Genomic DNA, 24,698 nt, shown 5'->3' with positions numbered 1-24,698 from the left:
ACATAATTTTTTTGCAAAAACTCAATGCTACAAACATTAAAATCAAATCCATTATCAATTAAAATGATTGCTAATCAAGTGTAAAGTTGGACATCTTAAGAAGTGTGTTAGTTATGTTGCTACATTAGTGTACTTTAATTTCTTACTACCTCTAGAGCTTTAGAGAGCTCCACCCTAATGAGACTCCAACATTTTTGAAAGAAAGAAAGAAGGAAAGCCATCTTATATAGGGGCTTTAGATGGATTAAGTTTCTTTAATAAAAAATTAATTTATTCCACTAATATTTTTACATTTAGGTCTTTGTTTTGAATCGTAGTAATCGATTTAGGAATTCGATTGGAGATGTCTTTATGTACCTTTTAATTTGATCCTTCAAAGTTATTCAAAAAATGAGATTAAAAACGTATAGTGTCTCAAGTTCTATTTCCTTGGGTTCCTTAGTAAAATAACCATTGACTTTCTTAATCTTTGAGATTTTATTTAGATCTTTGCACTTAGTTAACATTGCACCATCCTAAATTATAAAAACCTACAATTAGATACTCAATTAGGCCTTATTTTGACAATCTCAAGATTTCATGTATGTTATGCTTGATCTAACAACCTATCTCCATTTTAACATATTTTCCTCTTTCCTAAATCCTCATTAAAATTTTGGCATTTTTACTAAGGTACACGACACCTTAGTTGATCAATTCCACAAGATTTGGATCTAAATTTAAATGGCTGGTCCATTATGGTGTTTTAGCAAGATATTATTGTATAGTCAAAAGGAGTACACTTATTTATGTTCGTATATCCAAGGAATCTCATGGATTGAGAATCTCAAATGGCGACTTAAAGTTCCCTAATCATGACTTGCAAAGGGTACAAAAGGAAGTGTTGTGACTCTCAAATGAGATTAGATACACAGTCCCTTGCAAGGTGCACCATGAACTAGGAAATTCAAAGACAAGAGTAATGATGCCACTGTTCAAGAACCTATGGAATATTATGCAAATGAAGGTAAGCTAAATTTAATACAAAATACAAACTAGCTACAAGAATGAGAGTGTTACAATAGATAGATAAGGTAAATCTAAAGTATAAAAGAAAACTACTCTAATGAAAGTATTCTATTAAACTAATATGGAATGCAAATGAGAGGGTGAGGGCACAAGATCTCCAAAAGCTCCAAAGAGTACCTAGGATTCCTGCAACATTACGTTAGTACAAGGCATGAGTGTTGTGAGATGAGGAGAGAGCTCTCCCTTTTAAATAAAAATAAACGATGAAGATCATAGGAAAAGAGAGGTCTAATCAAGGATGGAGAATGAATGGTGAGTGATCCATGTGCACAAAAGTTTCCACCAATCACAATCAAGAGTAGACTTTTGTGCCCCATGTGAGACAAAAAGGCTTTTTATTCTATTTTCAGAGTGGGAATAATGCTTTATGTGTGCACAACTTAGGATAAGTGGGAAGTGGAGTCTTTTATTTAATTAAAGGGGGACACGTTTCTTTTAATTAAATAATGACTTAGGATATCATGTTCAAGCTATAGGATAAAACTGAATAAATTATTTTTTGAAGATTTGATCAAGAATGACTATTAATAAATTATGAAAAATTGCTAGAAAGGGGGCTAATAGTCTGGATGACCACTTTTGGGTGATTACAATTAGAACCCATGTCAACCTCCTCTAATTTCTAAGGCTTGAAATGTTAAGAGAGGTATGAATATCTCCCCTCATTTTGGTAACTAAGATCAATATTTTATATGCACTCTTAATATTTTCAAGCTATTCAAGATCTAGAATTCTCCAAGAATACAATACATCTTTCATGGAAACATTGTCCATCATAGCAAGATTCTCAAGGCATCTTTCTTGGAAATATTGTCCATCATAGCAACATTTGCTCTAGTGATGGAAAAGTGGACAATTTCTCAATCAAGAAAGAATGTCCTTTGACTATCCACATGCATTTTTCCTTTTATCCTTCAAAGAAAGTGTCTATCAAGTATAATGAAATTGGAGATCTATATGAAGTATTCACATATTTATGCATTGTGAGGGAATCTTTTTTGCTTTCTAAATTATGAGGTTTAACAACTATAATCCAAGTAATCTACAAGAATCTTCATCCACATGTGTAATATCAATATTTTTTATGAAGGGATATACATTTATAGGGTAGATCTAACACGTAAATTTACATTCACATATTTTACTTTAATGCAATTGCATTTCAATTCTAAGGTTGATTCCTTAGTTGGGGTTTGACCAGCACAAACCTCTTTCCACAATATTTTCCTTGTTTTTTGTATGTAGGAATAAGTGACAAACCCACCATTGAAAATCTAGAAATTGCGTATTCTAATAGATTGAAAGTGAAATTTATAGACAAAAGTATGAGGTATAAATGACTCATATGATTAGTGCCCAATAATGAAATTCCTAAGGTGATATGCACCCTGTAAATTAGCTCCACACTAAAACCAAAAGCCAATAACATTACCTAGTTGTTTCTTTAAGTCATTATAGGTTCTTGTCTATTTTTTGTAAGTCTTTGTATGTTGAAAATTGTCATTTCAACCTTTTTATCCTTCTATATTGAATCATCTTATCATATACCCTTAAACAAAACTCATCCTAATCATTATCACAAAGGATCATTGCACTCACTTGGCACTTAAGTCCTACTTGAGCCTATTTGGTCATCTTCCTTTCGATTATGAATTAGGAAAAAGTGGACTACCCCTATCTATTTCATTGCACTCCTTTTTCTTATGTGGATTTTTGGTGAAGTAAACTTATAACATTTACATTATAATTTTAGTTTTAAATCTTCTTTGTATGTATTATCATGTGATGGTTACATGTGCTCTTCATTAGGTTTCATGTTCAATTATGCTTAATTCAATTTTTGTTGCATAGAACTAATGAGTGTTTAAGTTTACTTTCTTTTCATTGTTTTAACATATCTCTCTTTCATTTCCTTGTGCATGAGTGTTATAACATTGATTCCTACCTATAGCTTTACTATTAGGAGAATGTATAGACTTATGTGTTGTTTTAATCCTAACCTAGGAATCTTGATGAGATACAGATGCCTACAACTATTGTTGGAATCATTCTTCCTACTCTTATCATTATGAATATGAGATGTTATAAGTGTTCCATACCCAAGTGAAAAATATTTCCGATGACTTTGAAAAATTTGATCAATGATTAGGACAAGAGCACTCTAATATGAAATTTGTATCTTAGGTAGAAATGCCAAGGAATATGATCTACAATTATTATAATAATGTTGACTTGTTATGTATTATTCTTCATATTTATCATAAATATATTAAACCTATTAAATATTATTCTCAATATTTTTTTTACTCAACCTAACACTACTCTTGAAAATTCTATTCCTATTCCTACTTCATTACCTAGTGTTCTTAATTAGACTTCATCTCTCATTTATTTCCTATATATTTTGAGGTTGTTAATGATCAAGGAAATAAACTAGTTTATCCTCCCAATCAAAGAAATAAACTAGTTTATTTCCTATATCTTTTGAGGTTGTTAATGATCAAGGAAATAAACTAGTTTTCAATCTTGTTGGTCAATCCAAACCCAAACCAACACCTAAAATTTTCATTACATCTGATCCTAATGAGACTATTAGGATGCCTAATGGTTCTCTTTACTTTTTGTGAAGTATCAGCATTCCTTGTGTAGCGCTTGTATATACCCTACTTGTATGTTAAATAATATAAATGAAGAACATCTTTACACAACACACCTCTAGAAAGAATACTATGACAAATAAGAAGCAAGGATTACAACTTTCAATGATCTCACTTGTCCCACACATGGTTTCATTGACTTTACTATAAAAGATGGTCATAAATCTTTAGATGTCACCTTTGTTTTCATCCCAACTTTTGATCAATTTCAAGGTTAAGACTTTGCCTTTGTTAGCTGACTTCCATGAAATATAAAGTATGTCATATCCACGAGTTTTTAAAATTTATCCATGATAGAGAAATCATCATGATTAACCAAAGTCTCAATAAACCTATAGCCAGTTAAGGGAAACTTTGACCTTGACTTATATTGGCCTAGCACGACTCGACCAATTCAACCTCACAAAGATAATTACTTTTTATCCTATCAAAAATTCAAATTCAGAAGTATTTGTGAACTTAGAAATCCTAAGGTAGTTTCATCTCCTTTCTTTGGATCTGGACACCTTCCTAAACCTTCAATACCTCTTATTTATGTCATTTCCTCCTCATATATCAATCAAAGACATTAAAACTTCTGTCTCCCAACCTAGTATGGTTCCTTTTGTTTTTCCTCTTAAAGAAGAAAATTACTTGATGTTTATTGTTCCTAAGCCAATTATAATTGCAAAAGAAACCAAATGTAACCATTTTTCTTGTGATTTCCACCATAGATTATGTGTAAGGGCTTGTGATTGTGCTTCCCAAAACCTTTCCTTCCCTAAGAAACCATCTGATGCCTTGATTCCCTTTGTCCAACCTATGCATATCCCAAGGAGGAACTTAATCTTTAGAAAACTAAATTACATAAACATGATGATCGTATTTATGTCATAGATCCTATTATGGTTCATTTGGATAAGGAAGATACTCTTGATAATGAAAATTTCAATCTTTCTAATGGAAATTATATCAATGACAATGAATACGATGACATTATGAGCTTATTAATGTTAATTATGATTTACCTACAAGATTTTCAAAATAATCAACACTATCTCCTAGTGAAAAATAAAGTGACTCATCAATAGAGTATGTCCATATCTGGAACAAGTAATAACTCCATCTACCATGTTCAATGTTTTTCCTCTTGCATGTTTCCCACCTTCCCTAAATATTAGAGATTGATATGTGGATGGGGGGGGGGGGGGGGGGGAGGGGGTAGGAAATATGATTTATTATATCCTCTTGTATGATGAATTCCTTTCACATGCTTTCATGTTGTGTTGTGCTCCCCTATGATATGTTGCTTGTTATATATTTTGTTTATATTTTGCTAAATAACCCGTTTTCTTTGTTGGCACAAGATGATAAAGGAATTGACTCGTTGTGACACTTCCTCTAATTCTATCTCATTTATTCCATATGTTGAACACATTCTATGTTTTACATGTTATTTTATTCATAAGGTGAACTTATGTTTTTTGAATGGCGATAATGCAAATGAAGAGCTACCATTATTTTTGGTCTCTACAAGTTTATCAAAAGACTATTCTTTGTATCTTTTATATGATCTTCTTCCTTTGTGCTTGTAGTTATGCTATATTTTGGGGACCATTTCAATCTATTTTAATATAATTCTTGATATATATGGGTTATCATATTATCATACTAACCCCAACATTACTAGATCCCTTTTGTGTTCTATTTTTCATGTGTTTAATTTCCCTCGATTTTCCATTTCTTGGGGGTATCTCATAGTAGAAACATTTGTTATGGTTTCATGTGTGCTCCATTAAAGCCATTGCTCCTATTAAGGCATTTACAAGAGATTTAACATTGGGGTGTATAATCTTCTCCTTGTTTTATATTTTGTACAAACACATTGATTTTGATACAATCTCTTATGTGGATGGATAAAAACATAATTCTTTCCTAGGTTTATCCTCTCATTACATAACCATGCCATATGCATTATTTAGTGGATCCTTAGACTAATGCTCCTTTTCTAGTTTGGAGACTATGCTTTTCTTAGAACTGATTTCTTTTTCTATATCCCTTGATGAAGATAATAGTTTCCTTTAAGTACTGACCCTCTTTTAGTGGATTTACTAGTGGATTATGCTTCTCTTGGTTATCCTTTTTTGATGGGTTGATCAGCATATCATATCTTGCTAGACTATCAATTTCATCTTTTGCAATTCTCTCTTCATGACCCATAGTAAGTTAAAACCTTACCAACCTGGCTACCTCTGTGTGTGTGTGTCAATGCATCTCTCTCTACTAGTAGAAGAAATTAGATTTTTTCCCATACTCATAAGGACACAAAAATTAAATACAGACATGCACAAAAGAAGAAAAATAAACTTGACATTATAACGATGCAACTATAATATGCAAAGAAACTCAACCCTAGAACCCATTATCGACGCAAGCAAAACAAAAGTAGACTTGTAAACTTAAGATTTCTCTAATGTATTGATCTACTTAATTGTGAGCATGATTTGCTAAATGTATTATCCTAAATTATAGGCACCTATAATCAGATGCTCAATTAGGTATTTTTTTGGCATTCTCAAGATTTCACATACATTATGTGTGATCCAATAACCTATCTTCTCTATTTCGATATCTTTTCCTCCTTCCCACCTCCCCATTAAAATTTTGGCCTACTTCCTTTGATACAAAATGCCCTGGATAAAATTTTGGCACAAATTCAAGCAAGTGATCTGTTTTAGTGTTTTAGAGGGATATTAGAACTTGTGTCAGCGTCCTCCAATTTTTGAGCCCCAAAAATGTTGACATTTACATAAAAGAACCCCATATTCCCTCATTTTGGTAACCAAGATTAAGATTTTATATGTGCTCTCAAGGTTTTCATGTGAATTCAATATCAAGCATCCTTCAAGCATACAAGGCATCTTTGATGGCCATATTTTCCATTATATCAATATTCTCTCTCATGATGGTCGAGTGGAGGAATTCTCAATAAAGAAAGAACATTCATTGACCATCAACATGCATGTTTCCTTTGATCATTTAAATCAATTTTCCATCAAGCATAACAACATTGAAGATCTATGAGTTGTATTTATTGATCTATGCATTTGTGAAGGCATATTTGATTCATTTCTACATTAAAAGGTTTGACAACTACAACTCAAGAAACATACAAGCATCTTCATAAATATGCATGATATTAATATCTGTTTATGAAGGTATATATATTTACAAGGTAGTTCTAACATTTACCTTTATATTTACATATTTTAATTTCTTACAATTTCATTTTGATTCCAAGGTTGATTTTGTAATTGGGGTTTAACCAAGGAAATCCCATTTCCATAATATTTTTCCATTTTTCTATGTGTAGGAACATTTGAGAACCTACCACTATAAATATTAGAATTACAGGATTTGATGAACTACCTATAAATGTGTTAGGCAAAAGTACAAGGTATATTGTAACTTGGGTGATAAATACTAGAGAAAAGAATGACCAAGATGATTTATGTTGTGCAAATCAACTCCAAACTAAAACCACAAGTCAATATCATTACTTGGTTATTATTTTAAGACATCGAAGGACCTTTTCTATTTTTGTCAATTTTTGTATTCTTATAATTATCATTTTTTCCTAGTTATCCTTCTATCTTACATCATCCCACCATATCCTCTCAAATACAACTCTCATCTTGATTATTATCACACATGATCATTACACTCGCTTAGTGCTTAAGTTATGCTTGAGCCTATCATATCATCTTCCTTTTGATTGTACATTAGGGAAATGCATACTACCCTTCTCTATTTTATTGCAACCCTTTCCTTATTGTACAAACATATTTTGAAAGTATTGGTATTCTTATCCTCTTTTACCATTAAAGTCTCGTTGGACTTTTATCTCTAAAATATGTCTTATTTTGCTAATATTTCTTCATACTCCTTAATTAGTTCCCATACCTAAAGGAACATGTTTTAATCTACATCCTTTAATTAAATCTTATTCAAATTCTCCAACTCCTCTTCAACTTTTTTCTTTGAAACAGGAATATCTTTGAATTGTTCCTTGTTCCAATAGACTAACCTTTGTTTTTATATACTTTAATCTTTGGCAAAAAAAAAGAAGGTTTTGATCCTTGAATCCCTTCTACCCTCCACTAGGACTCAATCAAATTGATAAAATTTTCATCCTCATCCATATATTTTCAAACTTGAATGGAGATCTAAATGATTTCCCATCCCAATGCTCCTTTGAAAAATCTAGCTCGAAGAAGTCACCTTCTTGGTGGAAGGGGGTTTCGAATGATCACTACACGGTTCAAAAAGCCCCCTTTATTGGGGATGGTGGCTCTTCTTAGGCCACTTTGGTGGCGGATTTGATTGTTGTCTTTAATGGTATGAATGTTGCCCCAACGGTGGTGTCCACTTATATTCTCCCTTCTTCAAATTCTATCATTGGTGATTCAATTGTAGCCCCTCTTGTGGCTCCGTCTCTAGATGTTGCTGCGATCCCTTCTTCTACTGCAGTCTTAAGTTCTTCCCTAGCCATAGGGGTTTTGGGGGTTGGTTGTGGTGTTATTGACTTTGTGTGGCATAAGGCTATTGGTATGGTGGAGGATGGATGGAGAACAGTAAAAGGAAAAAAGGTCAAGCCCTCCACTCCATGTTTTGATATGGCATTACTTTCTCAAAAAATGGGATCGAAAGGGAAATCTTGAGTCCCTGCTTGTTTAGAGTTGTCCCATTTTTTGGCTCTCCTGGCTCTTTTGGCTTGCTGTTCTTTGTAGTTTGGCATGGTTAGGGACTAATTGTCTATTTCTTTTTTAACCATGGGGTTTTAGGTTCTTGTTCAAAACCTGTTTTAGTGGTAGAAGAGTACTGGGTTATTTGCGATGCTACTCTAGTCACCTAGTTTTGGTTGGTGACCTGTTTCACTTGTGGGCTGTAGTATTGTTTGGTATGGGCCTTAGTGAAAAAATTTCGGTCTGTAAAGGGTTTTAGGTACCCTTCAAATCCTTTTTTCCTTAATAAAAAAACAATTAATAAATTGAATCAATGAAACAAAAAAAAACATACGTAAGCATATAATCACCTATATTGTAATGTCCTGCTAGTGAGCCCAAGAGAAATTAACCTAAACATGTTACCAAGTTTATTCAATAAATTTTTATTTTTTAAATTCAAATTTTAAAAATAAGCATGCATATATTTGTTTTACATGCCTATGTACTTTTAAAACATTGAAGAATAATATATTTATTTTTCTAATGTGCAAGTATGAATTTTCACATGCATAAATATATATATTTTTATATGAACACATATTCTTTTGCATGCATATCTATATTGATTTACATGTAAATATATCTTGACATATACTTTTCACAATCATAAATTTTTCTAGACATTGAATTCAATTTCTAATATGCATAATAATGCACAATTGGTTTGTGATTTTCATTTTGGTTTACTTTCATAAATTTCATGCAAAGGAATTCAATCAAACCCTAATTAGACAATATGAATATCTATCCAATTAGGGTTTGATTGAATTCCTTTGTAGATAGTATACATTAGCAATAAGCTTTGTACCACCTCCTTAGTTGTTCATACCCTAGCCTCTATTGCTTGAATCTCTTCTCTCATATCCCCCCTCTCTTCATCCATACCCTATGTCATCTTGACTATCCTCCTCTCCAAAATAGTAACCCTCATGGAGTGCCATTAGCTCTATGTCTATGCAGTTTTATCTATAGCCTTAACCTCTCTCCACCTCCTCTCAGCCTCAAAATCTCTGGCATCTTCTTGAGTCACCATCATAAGGGCTCCATCTAGCCTCCCTTATAGGTCTCTTATATGTGGTCTTAGGTTGGACACATTAGGTGTGGTCCTTTGGCAATATTACCATATTCCATCTAGTTTTTATTAGACTAAATATCTAGCTAGGACAACCTTATGTTTATTATTATGAGGTAGTGACATACAAACAACTAGGTCACCTGAGATATTAGAGACATATTTTTGATACAATGAGGGATTTCACATGGAGAATGTACATTGGATTTCATACATGGGATGGGGAGGTAGAGAACTTCTTTTTTTGTACATAGGAGTGGTCGAATAAATATTTACATATTATTAAGATACAACTTCTAGACTAGATTCTATGACAATTTGGGGAGAGATAAGGAGTACCTATTAGTTCAATTTAGTTTGAAACATGTTTGAGGAATGCTAGGGGATGGGGACCAGTGATTCCCACAGCTACAATAGTTTCTTATTTTCTACTTTAGTATTGATTAGATGGGATTAGAGGCCAACAATGGCAGATACAAGAATAACTACAAAGTATGACATATAGTGGGTGGTTCATAGGCCTATTCCTTACACAAATTTGGGGTTCTCAATTATAATAGACATATCGAAACACATTAGATAACCCAAGAGGAGAGATGAGAGATGAGGTTAGAGAGGTGGATGAGCTATTTGAGGGAGAGGAGAAATTGGTGGGAGAGATGGAGGACAAGGTCAACTTGGAGACAATAGATGAGGTGGAGGTGATGGCGGAGAGAAAAAGTTTCTATAGTTGCCTCATTGGTTGCATCTCTTTTTTTCCTAGCAGTGCTAGAAACAACATGAGACAAAGAAAAAGGAGATAAGGGTGGTTATGGTAGTAAGGGTGATGATTTTGATGTTACTACTAGTAGAGAGGAGGAAACTAAGACTAATAGTGAAACCAAAAGAAGCAACATGTCGAATTATTTTTGTGGAGATAGTGACATAGAGGAGGCTTAGAGATGGGATGATATAAGACTTATGGATGTAGCTATGAGAGAATATGATTAGGAAGCACATGATGCACCTATCCAAGTTATAGTGGTAGGGAGTAGGGATGACATAAATACTTTCAATGTAGACATCTCGAGACAACAGATTAAAGACCTACATTGGAGACACATGCAATGAAAGTGACACATTCAATAGCTAATACACTACATCTTCTTTAGTTGAAGATAGTGGATGATGGTCTTGACACATAAGACTCTAAGAAGTTGTATGGTTTCTTAGCTAATGATTGGGCCAAAAATTAGGCCTCTATTGTTTTGTGTTTTCTTTGATATGCTCTGGTTCCGTTGGGATGTTCCACTTATTGATATTTTGGATTGACCATCTATGGCCTCACTAGATTTTAAGAACTTTTTAAGTAGTTTTAGATCTTATGTTTATATTACTATTATTAGGATGGACATTTTTTACTTACTAGTATTATGGTTATTATCATGTTAGTTAAGAATTCAATTTGGTTATGTAGTTTGGTGGGGAAGGATTTTTGAAATGGAGCTTTGAATGTGCTAATTATTTAATTGTTGCTAATCTATCGTAAATAGTTCCCATTGTTTTGTTTTGTAAGACTAGACCCCTTATTTTTGATTGCTTCAAAATAAAAAACTTCTTTAATTATTTGTAAAACAAACATAAAATTTAATTCATTAAATTAAATTTAAATTTATTAATAATTTTAATAACAAGATAAATCAACATAAAAATACACAACAAAATTCATTAAGTCATCTTACAACTAAATAATAAATATAAAAATCAAAATATCAAAACATATACCTAATCCAATTCATTTATTTAAAATTCAAATTTCTCATTTTATTATTATTAACTTAATGTTTTTAAAAACTTGAACACTATTATTATTATATACATTGCAATAATCATTTATAAGCAGTCCAAACGAAATTCATTAACTCACTACAACATAAATGTGTCGTAGACGTTTTAAATATTGACTTCAATATTATAAGTGTTTCCTGTATTTAAAGAAGTTAAAAACCTGTGGTTACCCACCTCACAGAAACTCCCCATTAAATTTCTCAAAAATCCCTATAAAATTTGATTATACCTTCATTGGCTATGAGAGCTCAAGGTTACCAATGAGCTCGTATCTACTGCAGTGGAACTTACCAGTCCACTCTCCCAGCTACCATTCTGTTTCCCCCAAAATTCAAATTGTTCCATGTGTTTTTTGGTCATGAAAATAAGTTTGATTATGACCTCTCCCAACCTGCTGATTTTAGTTCCTGGTTAATAAGTCCCGTGGCATTGGGGGCTTCAGAGATGGGTTGATTGCAAGATGGCAGATCTTTATACCATGATCTTGGGAACCACGTTTACTGTTTCGTCTGTAGTTTCCATAACATTGTTCATTTTTCTGCTCTGTATTTGCATTGTAATTGGTCACCTTTTGGAGGAGAATCGATGGATGAATGAGTCAATTACAGCTCTTGTTATCGTAAGTATTCCCAAATTTTGTCATGCATTTCTGAGGTGAACTGAGAGAAAATGGGGCCTTATATACGTGTGAAATTCAGGGCATCGGCACCGGAGTGATTGTTTTGGCAATCAGCAAAGGTAAAAGCTCTCATATTCTGGTGTTCAACGAGGAGCTCTTCTTCATCTATCTTCTTCCACCAATCATTTTCAATGCTGGGTAAGTTTTGATGACGACTGGATCTTTAAATCTGTTGTCAATTATCATATCTAACATGAACAAATATTTCACTATCATTGGCCAAAATTGAAGTTTCAAACAGGGTATCCACTTGTATGAAAATCCTTGTCATTCCATATCTTCAGGATGATCTATACCATAAGTGCTTTGAAACAGAGGGCTAATTTTGACACAGTATGTCTTTTTCCGATAGTTATTCTGAACTCTGGAATCATTATTACACGACTTCTATGGACGTGAATAAATTTTCGAGATTTGAATTTGTTTTGGAGTTGCAAATGTAAGTGCTATAAGATGGAAAAGAATTCGCATCAGAGGTCAAAAAGAGAATGGCTACAAAATAACGAGCTGAAAATTATATATTTCTTATACGAATATCAATGTAACCAGAATCGGGAACGGGATCCAATGGTTATGGCTGTATATTTTGTTTACGTATACTATTTCATTATATTTTGGTATTCTTGTATTAACATAGTCTGGTCTGGTCTCCGAGGTTAAAGAACTTGTAGGTCATCCTCATTGGCTCTGCTGCGAGTTCAGACATTTGACAAAATGTGACATACTTCTTATCATATCTAAAATGTACAAAGTTATAAACGTAATTGCATTTTGTATGGCTGCTTGACAGCAATGGTATACACAGAAAGCTTTTACAAACTGAGAGAAACACTAAATTCATATCGAGAGAACAAACAAGGAAACTCAGAGAAGACAGTGAAACATGGGATCTGAAGCATATCCATCACCAGAACAGAGACATTTGTTACGGCGGCAGTCCTTAACAGATTTGATATACGAAAGTACATGGGGAAGAATATGCCGCTGAAGCTCAGGCACATCCCCAAGGGTTATTTACGCATAGAAGGGGGCTTTCATGACCATCGAGACGAGCTTAAACCCATTATTTTGATCACAGTGTTCAGAATGTGGCCAGTAAGACATGTCCATCTGCTCTGTAGGTTTTCAGAAAAAAGATTACAGACATTCTTCTATGTTTCAAACAGTAAATTCAAATCTAAAATCGATATATAACTGATGATTGGAGATACAGTTAAGAGCAGGAGCTGCCCTCAAGTTCTCAGGCACATTATTAGCAACATTTTTCCAAATACTATCTACATCACCAAATTCATTAAACAGTGGGACTGTAAACCAATTTGACACTCCACCGCCAGGCATTTTTGGTTGAGCAGAAGCCATCTCAAATAATTGTCATTGACAATGAAGCCATCATGCTTGTAATGCTCTGATTTCCATAGATAGCTTATAACGTTTTTTTTTTCTATTGCTGATATTTGAAACTCTACATCAATAATAATTTTTAATCCCCATGCAATTTTTAATAACTTGGATTAGCACTACCACATAGTCGGCAATCCTACATTTTGACTCCAATATTAAATTCAGCTGATTGCATCAACAGTCTAATCCGTAAATCAATTCTAAAAACAAGAACCCTTCAATTAATCAACATAGCAAAACCAAAGTAGTATTTGACAAAATTTCACTTTATCACGAAATCAATATACTTGTTAACTAAGTAGTATACAGTCTACATAGGTAGTGGGATGTTCCAAAGTCGTCTCCCATGTAATCATCCATACCCAACTATGCAGCACTTTCTCTACTATTTCCCAGCAACGTTGTTCATGAGAAATGGGTCATCTTCAGTTTACACAAATGTACTATGCAACTGGCAATATGCCATCCAATTGTTAGCTATAATTATAGCTCAAGCAAGTCTTAAAAATAGTGGGTTTAACTCTGTGATTTAGCTTATTCATATTTCTCATCCAAGTGATTCTTTACTCCTCTGAAGGATTGAGGTAACTATGATTTCAGTGATTCTTTATTCCTCCTAAGGATTAAGGTAACTATAATGATGCAAGGTATTCCATAACATAAAATTGAACTCCTGGTGCAATGATTACTCACATCTGACAAGTCCAATTACCATATCAACCTGACTCTTATAAGTGCAATTATGTTGGTACACATCTTACAAGTCAAATTACTATATCGACCTGACTTTTATAAGTACAATAAGTTGGTACAGTCTCCTATCTTATATTATATGATATTGAAAAGTAAGATCATTAGCACATATCTGTCATGGATATTGTTTACTCCCTACAGGGTTATTTGCTTTCCACATAGAGTAAACAGGAAGATTCAACAAGAACAGAAAGAGCAGAATAATCTAGAATAAAAACCATACACATAATATTGGTAGAATGATATCCTTTTATTCCATGTAATGTGTTTATCAAAAAGTAACATATTCTCGGTACCAGTTTACATATATAAAGCACCCTAAAGGTTGGTTGGGCATACCAACTATCGGTTCCCACAACTACCGGAGAATCAGTTGTAATTACATTGCCATGTCTAATCAAAGCATAAAGTATTATTTGTATTGACTAAACCACGACTAACATCTCCATAACCCCCCCTCCCAAAAACATGAAAAAAAGAAAAAAGAAGTCGTCTTCTAGATGACTAAACAACATGGTTGATGCAACATGAAGCAAATCTAGTGCGGAGAAGGATGAGAGGATGTCCTTGGAGTGGCGGAGGATGTCGGTTGTGAAAGCTTATGCCGGAGATCTTGATTTTCTATCATCTGTTTTTTTCGTGCTACCTTCATTGGCTTGATTGCATTCACAAAATCTTTCTTTGTGCTTGCTAGTTCCACTGAGGCGACTACCAATTGCTCCTCTTTCCCTACTTGGGCTATCTTCTCTTGAGCTAGCTCCCTTTCCAATGATGTGATAGCTTTCTACTGCTTGACTACTCTTTCTTGTAAGGCCACCTCTCGTCTCAATGCCAAAGTATTCTCCTCTTTTGCCTTTTGTGCAGCCTGGGTTGCTCGCTAGAGCTGGAGGAATGTATCCTGAAATGCCTGCTCCATGCTGTAGACGACATTCATCATACCTGCCTGCCCCTCTGGAATGTGTGGTCTTATTGATGTGAGTTTTCTTCCGCTACACCATACAAAATTGAATACTTAGTATTCTAGGATTAAAACCAAATCTCCAACTCTCTCGAATAAATATGCTCATATGCTAATTGTGTGATCAAATGATACAACCTCAAGGTTCCTTCTCAATCGTGAAGTTTCACTCAATTTTAATAATGTGATTTATTGGCTATCACAAAGGGACTTACACTGTTCATTAAATGGATCAACCTGCAACTTCTTCAAGTACTTGCAACCAAATAGAGTGAAAGGATAAGGGTTCAAAAAGTTTAACTAACTCTACAAGACAATGCCAATGATGGGTTGAGCCTCTAACCAAACCTTGCTTTTCCGTGTCAACTAGGCATAGAGGGGTGCTATCTTCTATGGATGTAGGAATGACTTTCATTGTCAATATTCATCCAAATACCCTATGAAGGCAGAATTTCAAATGAACATCTCCTATAGAAGTTAAACACTTGCAATGTAGGCCTAGATTTAACCTTGTACTGTTACAATCAATAAGTACCAAAAGGCATGGACACCAACTTCACCATTAATCACCATTGAACAATATCTTTTATTTGTCTACTTCTACTTTAACTTAACATGACATGAAATCTAATCTAAGTGCGGAATTCAAGAAACCATGCAATACTCGAAAGCAACATTAAGTTATCTACCATGAAGATCAATAATGAATCATCAATTACTTTAATATCATTATGGCAACAATTTTATCAAGTCTCCTCTCTTACTCTACCTCTACTATTAGCTAGTTGACTAACCTCTTTCCGAATCTTAATGGCTTGTGTAATGAATCTAAAATCTCACTCACTAACCCCTTACAAATGAGATGCCCTTGGCCTTTTATAGGTTTCAATTATGGTGAAGGGCCAAGATCAATTCAAGATGAAGGGACAAGATTAACCTATTACAATCCTGATTAGGGTTGCCACACTATCAACCAATTTGCCACACTACCAACCAATTTGCCACACAACTAACCAATTACATGAAGGCATAATTCTGTGGGCCAATAAGAAATTACCATTCTTGTAAGAGCCAATGAGAAAATTGTACACTTGGCATAAGATGATTTAATGTACTTGCACATGTGTAACTTGGATTTTCTGATTGGTAGAAGACAAGTGGATGCCACCTCATCATCCTTATCTCATAGCGTGATCGATCTTTTGTTGATGAGGAAATATTTGTTGTAACTCAATATTATCAAGTCTTCAATTTCGATGGCATATTCCCAAGTTGCTTCATCTTCTCAAGTTTTCTTCGTCCTCGTCCTTGGAAATTTTCTCGTTGCCATGATTTTGAACTTGTTTGTACTTGCAAACTTGAATCTTGAACTCCTTGAACTGCTGAAGCCTTCATGTAGTTGGATTCTTTAAAATGAACTTGGATTCCTAGAGGAAATTTAAGTTGATGAAAATTTTCTCTGATTTTTCATTCTCCTTGTTCTTTACTTTCTTGAACTCCATCTTGATCTCGATCTTGAATTCACATTTTAATAATCTGATTGTAACCTACTCATTTGAAGTCCTTGAGCTTGATCTTGTAGCATCCATTTGTTTTGTTCTTTTTGGAAGTCTTGAATTTGGCCTCGCCATCATCTCCTTGTCCTCCTAGCTTCTCCTTTGAACAATTTACCTCGCAAAACAAAGGAAATGCTTCATTAAGTATGCAAAATTGATATGAAATAACCAAAGTGAAGGAAATATAAAATGAAATTGCATCTAAATACCACTTTCTTCCACATTAAAACAAGGATGCAAAATGCAATTTTACCATGGATTTTCCTTAGTTCAAGATCAAATTTCTCTATCTTTTTGCAATTTCCAATCTTGATTTTATCGATTAAACAAATCCTAATCTTGTAACTTGTTATGAATTCACATAAAATCTGGAAAATAAGTGAATTTTTCAATATATAACACACTCAGATTTTAGTTTTCTCACCCTCCTCATCTCTGATTTCTGAAAGAAAACTGTCTTTTGAGTGCTTAGAGATCTTTGCTGCTCCAAGAAAATCTACTTCCTCTTTTGTGTATTTCTTTTCCCCTTATGATAGGTCTCTGATTTTCCAAGAGGATTTCGCTGCTAACAAGCAGAGGTAAGCTTGTTTGATTTGATGGAGAAATGAACTCATGTTGCTCCATTAATATGGGTGATCCCCCTCACGAAAGGACACGTCTTAAGTAAGGGCTGACCTGGCCTTTTTAAGCCAATGAAATCATTTTATTTAATCCCTTTTTTGTTTTCTTGAGGACAACATGTTTAAGGGTTTGAAGGTATGTTTTCTTCCATTAATCCTTAGTCAAATCACACCTTTTCCTCTTTGGCAGATCTTCTTCATTATGGGGTAGAATTTGAGCACGAGGGAGGATAATGGAATCCTCTTGGGGTGGCGGAGTCCGCTACTTCAAGAGGAATATTTTTACTTTTTCAATCTTCCAAATCCTTACACCCTCATTCAGTTCTACTAATGCTGAAATTCCCTTGCTGTGTTTATCTTTTTGTTCATCATTTCATAAGATTGGGAGGCTAAATTTGTATTTTCAGCATCGTAAGGACAAGGTGGAAATTGATAGTTCAAAAGGATTTTTACTTTCTCAAATTCTCATCTCCATGTTTAATAATTAACATTTCGACATTTCATCTTTCCTTTCATCCTCTTTCATTTTCATGCCTCTTGGTTAGGCCTCTTAATGCAAGGTGGATCTTGAGCATGTTAGAGGACTTTGAATTCCTCTTGGGGTGGCAGAAATCAGGGATAGGAGAGGACTTTTCTCTCCTTCACACTTCAAACTCTCCAAATTTGTCCCCATTATCTTGTTTTAAGCCTCAAACTCAACATTTATGTCAATTTGGGGAGGAAATGGATTTGTCTCACCCTTATGATGCCTTTTCAAAGCTAGATTTGAGGGCAAAAATGTGGGGGTAGAGAGGAAAATAGATTCCTTAGGGGACGGTGGATTTGGCCACTCCCAGAGGAATTTTCCTCTTTGACATGTATTTCTCCTAATCTTGTTTTTGCAACTCTAAATTCGTGACTTTAATCCTTAAACTTTCCTTTGATGTTTTGACCTCAAAAACATCTCATTTGCTCACTTAATGACCTTGATTACATGCCCAAAGGCAGAATTGAGGATGAGAGGATTTTTGGCCACAAAACGAAAAATTTGGGTGTGAGAGAAATTTGGATTCCTCTGAGGCGGGTGAAATCCACCATGCCTAGAGGAATTTCGTCATTGCAACTTCACTTCAAAAATCAACCTTTTTGCATTTTCTTTCACCCTTTTTCAACAATTTGCACTTGGAATTCACTTTTGAAAGTGGCAGAATTTGGGGGTGCCATGGGAATTTGGATTCCTTTGGGGTAGGCAGAATTTGCCATGCTTAGATGTAAGATCCGCACGAGTACCCCGTTTTAGATTTCACAAAATGAATGTGATTAGGAGTTAATTAGAGTATGACGAACATTTGTGTTACTAGAAATTATTTATGAGATCCTATTGGAGCCTAAGCGGACTCTAGGAATGCGAAGTGTAATAACCATTAAATAACTTTAGAAGGAATAACTAAGATCACTTGAAAATGAAACTCTCTAGGTTCAATCTAGGGACTTGATCAAAGATTTCTAGAACAGCTCCATAGCCAAATTAGGAAGGATGCATTAACATTTCCTTTTCAAGGGGGATAACATAATAAGACATATGATTACTTTTGAAACTTGTGTTTAAAGCACGATGATACACTTTTGAAAACATGCTAATAGATTGAGGAAATTAACCCTAGAAACTTACTCACGAACCCCTCGTAGGGTGATAAAGAGATATTGCTAGGAATGTCAATATGTCTAACTTGATGGACAATAGAAGTTCATAAGGCTGCATATTAGTGATTTTCACCTAAGACATGTGCACTGCAATCCATTTTATATGTTTTGATTGTTTGGTGACAGTATTTAGAACAGTAATTCATTATGCTTATATCCATATGATGGAATTATGATGTTTTGAATATGAATCGAATGAAAGTTGATTATATGTGTATTTAGATGAAAGTTAAATGAATATGACAGTGCAATGCTTCTTTTAGAGAAGTTAGAATGGAAATGCTTAGATGAAGTTAAATGTATATGTTAATGTGTATTATATGACATTGGATTTATTCTACACTTATTTGTATGTCCTTGTATATTATTTTATCGAGCTACTAATGTTTAAGTTGAGTGTGCAGGAAAGTTGAACCATGGAGATAAATGGGGGAAACAAGGTTCAATCTTATGTGAACACAGTGAAGCCAAGGTGAATCTTTGGAAGATTCAAAACCTCGTTGTATTGTGTTTATTTCGTAATGTGATTGTGCATGAGTGTAATAGTTAGGAAGTGTGATTAATTAGAGACATGTCATCGTGAAGTGTAAAGTGTTTTAATGTGTGTGTGGGTGTCATTTGACACTTGTAATGTTTATGTGTAAATGACATGTCCAATAGGATTCTTTGGCATGATGTCACTTAACCTGAGTCTAATCGTCATGACAAAATCAATTAACCCACCTTGGAGAGTGTTAGGAAGAGTCACCTTCGTGATGGAAATTCAAGTTACAAGTTGATAGGAACTTTAGAGAGCCTAAAATGATTCCCAAGTGTTAATTTTGTGAAAATAAGTTACTCACATGGTAATAGTATGGGTTGGGGGTTTAAATATAAACATAAGTTGGTCTAGGGAACCTAGGAGACCCTCAAAAATAGTCATTTCTAAGCCAATTCGAAAATCATATTGTAACATGACTTCTTACCTCATCACACCACTTGGATCAGTTCTTATTGGTGGAAAATACAAGAAGGTAAGAGGGGTAGGTGAGGAGGAAAGTGAAGGCCTTTATAGGGAGCTTGTGCTAACCTTGATAGTTGCTTACCCACTCTCTAACTGGGGAGACACATATGGTTATGGAGGAGTAGTTTAGAAGCCAAGGAAAACAGGAAGAGCTTTGGTTAAGAATTTTCAAAGCCATAGTTTGATGGAGGGAAGTGCTTCATGCCATGGTTCTCCCTTTCATGAAGTTGAAGTTAGATATTGTATGAATGCTTCTCGTAGGATCTATGAGTGTATTATGGAATCATGTGTTGTCATTGGAGTTTTGTATTGTGTTGTGTTGTGCAGGTGTATGTTGTTTCATGTAATTTCTTGAGGTTTTTCTTGAATTTCTTTGCATTGTTGAGTGTTGAAATTGTACATGGGTGTGAAGGCTTCACTCACCCTTGAGAGGGAAGAGCAAGCCTTGGGTGAAGGGGTTAGTTGGGCTTGAGATATAGTTGAGAACCTTGGAGAATGGTCTCCATTGTATGCCATATGCCTTCATAATTTGTTATGGACAGTATGGAGAGTGATGGTGTGGAAGAAGGTTGATGCAGAATGGAAATTCAGTGATGCTTTGGTTGATGGTAGTGGGATTGGAGGATGCTTGTGAAAGCCCCGAAAGGGCATGAAAACTTGATGTTTGTGAATAGTCCCGAAAGGGCATGAAATTATTGTTTTGTGAAAACCCGAAAGGCATGGAAATTATTGATTCTTGAAAGCCCCGAAAGGGCATGGAAATTGTTGTTACAAATGTTATAGGATATGGCAAATCTCCTAATTGACAGCCCACCTTCACCCAATGTTTATGATTCCATGTGTGAATCATTGTGCAAGCCTTGGTTGGGAGTTGTAAATGTGATGTTAAACTGAGATGTTCCTGTTGATTTTTTGTTATTGTGATGATGTTTGTGTGCAACTTGGTTGAACCTTGTTTCCCCTAGTGCGGGGGTGGTCTCCTTGATGCCTAGGTTGGGAGGTGAGCCTCCATGGTTCCATATTTTTTTTGTATTTACAGGTTATTTGATGTCTTGGATGCTTGGAGATTAAGAGGATGTCATTGCCTAAAAGAAAGGAATGTTGTTGTAATTGGTTTAATAAGGGAGATTCAATCTCCAACTTGATATGTGTTTTCTTTTGTGATCAAGGTGTTTGGTGTTGTTTATATCCAATTGGCAATAGAGGAATTGAGGAAACATCTGAGTATGTTAGCAACGTTTTTCCATTTGTGTAATACTGTTATAGTGACTCCACCACCTTTTTGTGTATCTCAGAAATTATTGGAGAAAGTTTTCTATATTGTGTTTGAGGATAAATTATCTTGTTCCTTCAATTATTGTATTCCTGCATCTCTATGTGGATAGTAAGAATGGATTTTAACATCAAGATTTGAATTGTGGAATGTTATTATTAATTCAGTCTTATTGTACATTAATTGTATATACAAGTTCTTTTGTAAAATGCATTCATAATGTAAAGAGTGGATGAGCAAAGGTTAAAAGAATTCTTTTAGACCATATATAATGTGTTTTATCACCTAAAAGATCATAGCAAGAATATATAAAAGACACCTTAGAAGTAAGGATAAAAATTCAAAAGGTTGGCATAAATGCATAAGTGCATACTATTAACCTTGCTGTAGGAGCTCATTTACATTCTGGAAAATATATGGGAAAGAGAATAATCTTTTGCTCTTGATTACAGATCAATAAAATATTAGTGAGAGAATATGCCTGGCATCCTATCTAGAACCCTAGGTGTCTTAGGGTTAACACTAAACTCTCTAAACTTACCCTAGTCCCATTATTCAATATTTGGAGAAAGACATATACTCTTAGTCAAATCAGAGTAAAAGTACTCATGTAGAGAAAAGACATAAAATAAATACTAAAATAAAAGTGAACTTCATATAAGTCGCCACCTCAAGAAGAAAGGAAACTAAGTCAATAATATAATGAATGTAAAGCAAGGAAAAAAACAAAAAAAAAAACATGGTCCCCACATGGCGTCATCTTTCCTTGATGTCAAAAAGGGTGTGCTCTGACCTATGTCAGACTTAGACTTCCCTTGGGCGCCACTTTTTGTTAAATAAGGAAGAAAGTGATTAAGTTGTAACTTGGCCAAATCAATCTTTAGAAAAGGACCCCATCCTCTTAAATGCTGCCTATCCCAAAAGGAGCGCTTATTCCTTTGACAAGATATGAGATTGATAAGTAGGAGATAATTTCCACAGCTAGTCAAATTGTGATATGAATATCAGGATTTAACTGTGTGATTTTGAGTCAAACTCGATGACCCATATTTCATGAGTAGTGATTCAACATGAATCCATCTCTCATGAGAATAAATGGAACACTTAGCACTCATTGGATCTAGGTGATCCTCACAGGGGTGAAGCACCGGGACTTCCCGAGAGGTCACCCATCCCAGTACTACTCCAGCCTGAGCGCGCTTAACTACAGAGTTTCCTCCATAGTTAAACCCAAAGCTTGCAACCCCATTTGCAAAACCTTCACCAAGTGTTGTGCCTTATGAACCATTCATTAGAAAGCCCCTTAAGCTCATCAATTGATAAGTAGGAGATAATTTCCACAGCTAGTCAAATTGTGATATGAATATCAGGATTTAACTGTGTGATTTTGAGTCAAACTCGATGACCCATATTTCATGAGTAGTGATTCAACATGAATCCATCTCTCATGAGAATAAATGGAACACTTAGCACTCATTGGATCTAGGTGATGCTCACAGGGGTGAAGCACCGGGACTTCCCGGGAGGTCACCCATCCTAGTACTACTCCAGCCTGAGCGCGCTTAACTACAGAGTTTCCTCCATGGTTAAACCCAAAGCTTGCAACCCCATTTGCAAAACCTTCACCAAGTGTTGTGCCTTATGAACCATTCATTAGAAAGCCCCTTAAGCTCATCAATTGATAAGTAGGAGATAATTTCCACAGCTAGTCAAATTGTGATATGAATATCAGGATTTAACTGTGTGATTTTGAGTCAAACTCGATGACCCATATTTCATGAGTAGTGATTCAACATGAATCCATCTCTCATGAGAATAAATGGAACACTTAGCACTCATTGGATCTAGGTGATGCTCACAGGGGTGAAGCACCGGGACTTCCCGGGAGGTCACCCATCCTAGTACTACTCCAGCCTGAGCGCGCTTAACTACAGAGTTTCCTCCATAGTTAAACCCAAAGCTGGCAACCCCATTTGCAAAACCTTCACCAAGTGTTGTGCCTTATGAACCATTCATTAGAAAGCCCCTTAAGCTCATCAATTGATAAGTAGGAGATAATTTCCACAGCTAGTTAAATTGTGATATGAATATCAGGATTTAACTGTGTGATTTTGAGTCAAACTCGATGACCCATATTTCATGAGTAGTGATTCAACATGAATCCATCTCTTATGAGAATAAATGGAACACTTAGCACTCATTGGATCTAGGTGATGCTCACAGGGGTGAAGCACCGGGACTTCCCGGGAGGTCACCCATCCCAGTACTACCCATCTCAGTCATCGAGTTTGACTCAAAATCACACAGTTAAGTCCTGATATTCATATCACAATTTGACTAGCTGTGGAAATTATCTCCTACTTATCAATTGATGAGCTTAAGGGGCTTTCTAATGAATGGTTCATAAGGCACAACACTTGGTGAAGGTTTTGCAAATGGGGTTGCAAGCTTTGGGTTTAACTATGGAGGAAACTCTGTAGTTAAGCGCGCTCAGGTTGGAGTAGTACTGGGATGGGTGACCTCCTGGGAAGTCTCGGTGCTTCACCCCTGTGAGCATCACCTAGATCCAATGAGTGCTAAGTGTTCCATTTATTCTCATGAGAGATGGATTCATGTTGAATCACTACTCATGAAATATGGGTCATCAAGTTTGACTCAAAATCACACAGTTAAATCCTGATATTCATATCACAATTTGACTAGCTGTGGAAATTATCTCCTACTTATCAATTGATGAGCTTAAGGGGCTTTCTAATGAATGGTTCATAAGGCACAACACTTGGTGAAGGTTTTGCAAATGGGGTTGCAAGCTTTGGGTTTAACTATGGAGGAAACTCTGTAGTTAAGCGCGCTCAGGCTGGAGTAGTACTGGGATGGGTGACCTCTCGGGAAGTCCCGGTGCTTCACCCCTGTGAGGATCACCTAGATCCAATGAGTGCTAAGTGTTCCATTTATTCTCATGAGAGATGGATTCATGTTGAATCACTACTCATGAAATATGGGTCATCGAGTTTGACTCAAAATCACACAGTTAAATCCTGATATTCATATCACAAAAGATGTGAGATGTGAAGGACACAAATCTGACCATTCCCATCTACCCACGCCTAGGAAGGAGATAAAGGTTTGTGGGAAAAAAGTCTAAACTAGCCATTTGGCTGAAATACATAGAATAGCACAGCCTTGTTTGACATATGCAAAGTGCAAAGGAAGTAAGAAAAGACTTTAATAAATTTATGACTTGGCAACAATCACTTTTCCCCTAGGCGCCTAACTTGAACTTAGAGTATGGGAGCATATTTTAATGATTCTTCCCACTTATGCCTAGGGAATAGCTTAGAGACTAGTACAGGGTTTTTGGGCAGTCATGATTGTGTTG

General features: G+C 35.0%; 1 protein-coding gene across 1 annotated transcript in view; it reads left to right on the top strand.

Annotated features, from left to right (window-relative positions):
- Positions 1-11,532: 11,532 nt before the first annotated feature.
- LOC149578539 (sodium/hydrogen exchanger 1-like) overlaps positions 11,533-24,698 on the top strand; it is a 179,723-nt gene continuing 166,557 nt past the window's right edge. Inside the window, exons 1-2 of the mRNA XM_089829718.1 lie at positions 11,533-12,009; positions 12,089-12,207. Coding sequence (XP_089685844.1) covers positions 11,851-12,009; positions 12,089-12,207 — 278 coding nt within the window. The 5' untranslated portion in view covers positions 11,533-11,850. The remainder of the gene's footprint in view (positions 12,010-12,088; positions 12,208-24,698) is intronic.

Source organism: Cupressus sempervirens, chromosome 1 (genome assembly GCF_028749045.1).
Source record: "Cupressus sempervirens isolate cs-2001-9-10 chromosome 1, ASM2874904v1, whole genome shotgun sequence".
Taxonomy (NCBI): domain Eukaryota; kingdom Viridiplantae; phylum Streptophyta; class Pinopsida; order Cupressales; family Cupressaceae; genus Cupressus; species Cupressus sempervirens.
The sequence above is the reverse complement of the archived record's forward strand: the minus strand, read 5'-3'. Positions and strand labels throughout refer to the sequence as shown.